Genomic DNA, 6,646 nt, shown 5'->3' with positions numbered 1-6,646 from the left:
GTGACGTAGACATGTGGGGCGTGTTAGAACGAGCCGTTTTAGGTAGGCGTGGTTGACTTAACTTTTATAAAGAATATCTCTTTGGATTTGAGACTTTAGTCTTTGCAACTTTACAGATCTTCTTTATGCTCCAAGAGCTTGTAACACTTCAAAGAGAAAGGAAAAATTGAAATCGCATCATATGACCCCTTTAATATAAAAACTGTGCATTTTTTTTAAATGTTGCAAAATGTTTTTATTTGGTATAAACATTATTACCTCATTCCATTTTCTGAGATATTCATCTTCAAAAGTAATGTGTTTACCAATAACATCTAAGAAGCAGACTATTAGAGAATAACTCATTCAGTGTTCTGAATTCAGAATTCATGTAAATCAGAAGAACAGACATTACCATGTTTTAGCAGTAGTTTTGTCATCTCTGAACCTGACCCCTTGTCAGACTTGCTAAACTGGCCTGGTAATAAGTGTTTTCTGAAACTGGAAATTTAGGTGGAAAAACCATCCCTACTTTGATATTGTGGTTTGCTGTTCCTCATAGAGGAAGCAAAAGCTTGAGTCTTTAAGAGTCCCTAGTCTTGACAAAAGACCAACAGCAGGTTTTGGCATCTTTCATGTTGAAGATTCAATAGTTGCCTTTTATCCTAGAATAATATACACGTACAATCAAGTTAAAATAAATAATACATTTTAAACAGTAAAGACATTAATATTATTGTAATTAATGACAATAATGTTAAGATTAATGTTAAGATTTCTCTTTCAAATGCATGCTGTTTTTCATCAAAGAATTCTGAAAAAATGTATCATGGTTTTCCTAAAACTATTAAGCAGCACAACTTATGTTTTCAACATTGATAATAATAAGAACTGTTTCTTGAGCACCAGATTAGCATATTAGAATGATTTCTGAAGGATCAAGTGACACTGAAGACCGGAAAATGCAGCTTTTCCATCACCGGAATAAATTACATTTTAAAATATATTCAAATAGAAAACTGTTATTTTAAATTATATACAGTATATATATATATATATATATATTTACTGCTGTACTGTGTTTTTGGTTAAAGAAATGCAGCCTTGGTGAGCACGAGACTTCTTTAATAAACATTCAAAAATTTTACCCACGCCAAAATTTAGTTGTCTTTTTATTAGATTTCTACGGCAAGTCACCAAACCTCCATTATTTTGTCCCTCAGCGCTGGTGCGTCTCCGTGGTTACGAGGATGTGGGGAAGGACATGCAGGAGATGAAGGAGGAGAGTGCGAAGATGGCCATGGAGAAGAAGGTGACCATCCCAGAGCTCTTCCGCACCGCTGCTTACCGCCAGCCTCTGCTCATCGCTGTCATGCTGCAGCTGTCTCAGCAGCTCTCTGGCATCAACGCTGTGAGTGACATACATTACCCATCATGCACTGTGCTTGTTACGGCATACTACCTACTATTTTGAATGTGAAACAGTATGTATATTGTTTATAATATGCATACTTTATATATGCAGTAAATATTTGGATGACTTACTATACTTGGAATGCGAAACTTTCATTATGTTCCAAAATGCAGTATCCTGAAATGCAATGTGCCGGACTTGACCTTACATTTTGAATGTGACAAATGATTTCTGATATCAGCCATGATTTTTAACTTCCACTTTATAGCTCATTATTTGGTCAGACTGTCAAATGTTTAATATACACTAGTGCTCTTGTTTTACTATCACTTTACATTCTTTAGTTAATCATTTGGACTTTTCTTTGTGTTTCTCAAAGGTTTTTTATTACTCAACTGGTATTTTTGAGTCAGCTGGAGTGAATCAGCCCATTTATGCCACCATTGGAGCTGGAGTCGTCAATACTGTCTTTACTGTAGTATCTGTAAGTATTTTATCATTGAACTTCATAAGAAATCTGTGATGTTTGAAATAATACTTTAAAGGGGTCCTATTATGCTCTTTTACAAAGTCTTGATTTTGTTTTGGGGGTGTACTAGAACAGGCTCTCATACTAGGTTGTTCGAAAAACACATTATTTTTCACATATTTTACATTATTACAACACCTCTCTCCCCAGTCTGGCATGAATGGCTCGAATAGTTCCTGTATCAAATGAAGGCCCGCCTTCTGAAATACGAAATGTGCTGTGATTGGTTAGCAAGGCCAGTGTGTGTTGTGATTGGCACCACTCGGCGCCTGGTCGGGAAATGTCACGCCCCTTACCATAGCCGCCTGCGAGTGACGTAGACATGTGGGGCGTGTTAGAACGAGCCGTTTTAGGTAGGCGTGGTTGACTTAACTTTTATAAAGAATATCTCTTTGGATTTGAGACTTTAGTCTTTGCAACTTTACAGATCTTCTTTATGCTCCAAGAGCTTGTAACACTTCAAAGAGAAAGGAAAAATTGAAATCGCATCATATGACCCCTTTAATATAAAAACTGTGCATTTTTTTTAAATGTTGCAAAATGTTTTTATTTGGTATAAACATTATTACCTCATTCCATTTTCTGAGATATTCATCTTCAAAAGTAATGTGTTTACCAATAACATCTAAGAAGCAGACTATTAGAGAATAACTCATTCAGTGTTCTGAATTCAGAATTCATGTAAATCAGAAGAACAGACATTACCATGTTTTAGCAGTAGTTTTGTCATCTCTGAACCTGACCCCTTGTCAGACTTGCTAAACTGGCCTGGTAATAAGTGTTTTCTGAAACTGGAAATTTAGGTGGAAAAACCATCCCTACTTTGATATTGTGGTTTGCTGTTCCTCATAGAGGAAGCAAAAGCTTGAGTCTTTAAGAGTCCCTAGTCTTGACAAAAGACCAACAGCAGGTTTTGGCATCTTTCATGTTGAAGATTCAATAGTTGCCTTTTATCCTAGAATAATATACACGTACAATCAAGTTAAAATAAATAATACATTTTAAACAGTAAAGACATTAATATTATTGTAATTAATGACAATAATGTTAAGATTAATGTTAAGATTTCTCTTTCAAATGCATGCTGTTTTTCATCAAAGAATTCTGAAATAATTTATCATGGTTTTCCTAAAACTATTAAGCAGCACAATAATACATTTTAAACAGTAAAGACATTAATATTATTGTAATTAATGACAATAATGTTAAGATTAATGTTAAGATTTCTCTTTCAAATGCATGCTGTTTTTCATCAAAGAATTCTGAAAAAATGTATCATGGTTTTCCTAAAACTATTAAGCAGCACAACTTATGTTTTCAACATTGATAATAATAAGAAGAATAAAAGTTACGTCTTCTTTCTTTGCGTGAACATTTGGGCGGCGTTATGCAAGTCTTCCCACATCGTGACTTAGACATGTGAGGGCGTGTTAGAACGAGCCGTTTTAGGTAGGCGTGGTTGACTTAACTTTTATAAAGAATATCTCTTTGGATTTGAGACTTTAGTCTTTGCAACTTTACAGATCTTCTTTATGCTCCAAGAGCTTGTAACACTTCAAAGAGAAAGGAAAAATTGAAATCGCATCATATGACCCCTTTAATATAAAAACTGTGCATTTTTTTTAAATGTTGCAAAATGTTTTTATTTGGTATAAACATTATTACCTCATTCCATTTTCTGAGATATTCATCTTCAAAAGTAATGTGTTTACCAATAACATCTAAGAAGCAGACTATTAGAGAATAACTCATTCAGTGTTCTGAATTCAGAATTCATGTAAATCAGAAGAACAGACATTACCATGTTTTAGCAGTAGTTTTGTCATCTCTGAACCTGACCCCTTGTCAGACTTGCTAAACTGGCCTGGTAATAAGTGTTTTCTGAAACTGGAAATTTAGGTGGAAAAACCATCCCTACTTTGATATTGTGGTTTGCTGTTCCTCATAGAGGAAGCAAAAGCTTGAGTCTTTAAGAGTCCCTAGTCTTGACAAAAGACCAACAGCAGGTTTTGGCATCTTTCATGTTGAAGATTCAATAGTTGCCTTTTATCCTAGAATAATATACACGTACAATCAAGTTAAAATAAATAATACATTTTAAACAGTAAAGACATTAATATTATTGTAATTAATGACAATAATGTTAAGATTAATGTTAAGATTTCTCTTTCAAATGCATGCTGTTTTTCATCAAAGAATTCTGAAATAATTTATCATGGTTTTCCTAAAACTATTAAGCAGCACAATAATACATTTTAAACAGTAAAGACATTAATATTATTGTAATTAATGACAATAATGTTAAGATTAATGTTAAGATTTCTCTTTCAAATGCATGCTGTTTTTCATCAAAGAATTCTGAAAAAATGTATCATGGTTTTCCTAAAACTATTAAGCAGCACAACTTATGTTTTCAACATTGATAATAATAAGAACTGTTTCTTGAGCACCAGATTAGCATATTAGAATGATTTCTGAAGGATCAAGTGACACTGAAGACCGGAAAATGCAGCTTTTCCATCACCGGAATAAATTACATTTTAAAATATATTCAAATAGAAAACTGTTATTTTAAATTATATACAGTATATATATATATATATATATATTTACTGCTGTACTGTGTTTTTGGTTAAAGAAATGCAGCCTTGGTGAGCACGAGACTTCTTTAATAAACATTCAAAAATTTTACCCACGCCAAAATTTAGTTGTCTTTTTATTAGATTTCTACGGCAAGTCACCAAACCTCCATTATTTTGTCCCTCAGCGCTGGTGCGTCTCCGTGGTTACGAGGATGTGGGGAAGGACATGCAGGAGATGAAGGAGGAGAGTGCGAAGATGGCCATGGAGAAGAAGGTGACCATCCCAGAGCTCTTCCGCACCGCTGCTTACCGCCAGCCTCTGCTCATCGCTGTCATGCTGCAGCTGTCTCAGCAGCTCTCTGGCATCAACGCTGTGAGTGACATACATTACCCATCATGCACTATGCTCGTAATTGCATACTACCCTAGTATTTTGAAATATATGTAAAACAGTATTGTAACGGGGTGAAGAATCACACGACAAGTAATCTCAATCAATACCCCGGAGGGTGGATTTATTGGGGTGATGGGTGAGCACCCTCCGTAACCGGTCCAGGTGGTCTTCCCATGCCTCGGAGTGGATCACGACGTCGTCCAGATAGGCCGCGGTGTAGGCCTGATGGGGCGTAGGCCGCAACAGGATGTCCATCATCCGCTCGAACGTGGCGGGTGCCCCGTGGAGGCCAAAAGGAAGGGTCCGGTAGGTTTATGTAGCCGCCGCCTGATGAGGTGCAGCTGTGACCGATCAGCCTGTGATGATGATGGCCAGGTGCTCCTCGCTTGTTTCCAGGGCGACGCTGATGAAGCTTCGGGACGCTCGTCACAGTATGTGTATTGTTTATAATATGCATACTATATGTATGCATTAAATATTTGAATGTCTTACTGCACTGGCTGTGCGACCAAAGCACTCTGCAGTGTCCCAAACTGTAATGTGCTGAACATCTAAATTTATAACGCACTGTTTGTTTGGACTGTCAAATGTTTAATATACAATAGTGTTCTTGTTTTACTATCATTTTACATTCTTTAGTTAACCAATTTGACTTTCCTTTGTGTGACTTTCCTTTCTCAAAGGTTTTTTATTACTCAACTGGTATTTTTAAGTCAGCTGGAGTGACTCAGCCCATTTATGCCACCATTGGAGCTGGAGCAGTCAACACTGTCTTTACTGTAGTATCTGTAAGTATTTAATCATTGAACTATATGAGAAATATGGGATGAGTTTGACATAATACTTCCATTTTATCCTTTTCTATAAGCTCTTTTTGGTGGAGAGGGCAGGACGAAGAACTTTGCACCTTATTGGTTTGGGTGGAATGGCCATCAGCGCCTTGGTCATGACCATTGCTCTCTTATTGGTGGGTCCTGCTGTTTGTTTTCATTTTGCTGAAGATTCAAAACAGTCACTGTAAATATCTGACCATCATGGGAATGCTAGTGTAATAACTGTATTTTCTTACATTTGTCCCTGAGCAGAAGGACATTGAGGCTGTTCGCTACCTCAGCATTGCTGCAGTTTTTGCCTTTGTGGCCATGTTTGAGATGGGCCCTGGACCCATTCCCTGGTTCATAGTGGCTGAACTGTTCTCCCAGGGGCCACGTCCTGCTGCCATGGCCGTTGCAGGATGCTCCAACTGGACAGCCAACTTTCTTGTTGGAGTCAGTTTCCCTAAACTGGAGGTATGAGCTTAATTTAGATTAACTTTTTTAATCAATTGCCGTTACTTTAACCACTTAAAGGGGTCATATGATGCGATTTCATGTTTTCCTTTGTCTCTGGAGTGATAGAAGCTGTTCGTGCATACAGAAGATCCGTAAAGTCGCAAAGATTAAAGTCTCAAACCCAAAGAGATATTCTTCATAAAAGTGAACGCTTAGCCACGCCTTCCTAAAACGCCTCGTTAAAACACGCCCCCACATATCTACATCACTGTGTGGGACAATTTGCATAACACTGCCCAAATGTCTACGGCGTAACTTTTATTCTCACTGTAGTATTGTTGCCGCCGCCGTCGTGGAGATGCTGTGTGTTTCGTTGCGAAAGCCAAACTACTTTGTTTGGCCTTCCAAAAGAGGACACAACGAGAAATCAGTGGTTAAGTTGTATTTACAACACTGTTCCAGAACAGTTCAACCCAA

General features: G+C 37.0%; 1 protein-coding gene across 2 annotated transcripts in view; it reads left to right on the top strand.

Moving 5' to 3' along the window:
* Positions 1–6,646, top strand: part of LOC107739512 (solute carrier family 2, facilitated glucose transporter member 3-like) — a 22,675-nt gene that overhangs the window by 13,303 nt on the left and 2,726 nt on the right. For both annotated transcript variants that reach the window (XM_016551653.1, XM_016551652.1), the window contains exons 7-10: positions 1,203–1,390; positions 1,773–1,877; positions 5,767–5,865; positions 5,984–6,187. In XM_016551653.1, the coding sequence (XP_016407139.1) occupies positions 1,203–1,390; positions 1,773–1,877; positions 5,767–5,865; positions 5,984–6,187 (596 nt within the window). The remainder of the gene's footprint in view (positions 1–1,202; positions 1,391–1,772; positions 1,878–5,766; positions 5,866–5,983; positions 6,188–6,646) is intronic.

The sequence above is a fragment of the Sinocyclocheilus rhinocerous genome, unplaced genomic scaffold, assembly GCF_001515625.1.
Source record: "Sinocyclocheilus rhinocerous isolate Xijiao unplaced genomic scaffold, SAMN03320098_v1.1 scaffold314, whole genome shotgun sequence".
Lineage (NCBI taxonomy): Eukaryota > Metazoa > Chordata > Actinopteri > Cypriniformes > Cyprinidae > Sinocyclocheilus > Sinocyclocheilus rhinocerous.
This window is presented reverse-complemented; position numbering and strand designations above follow the sequence as displayed.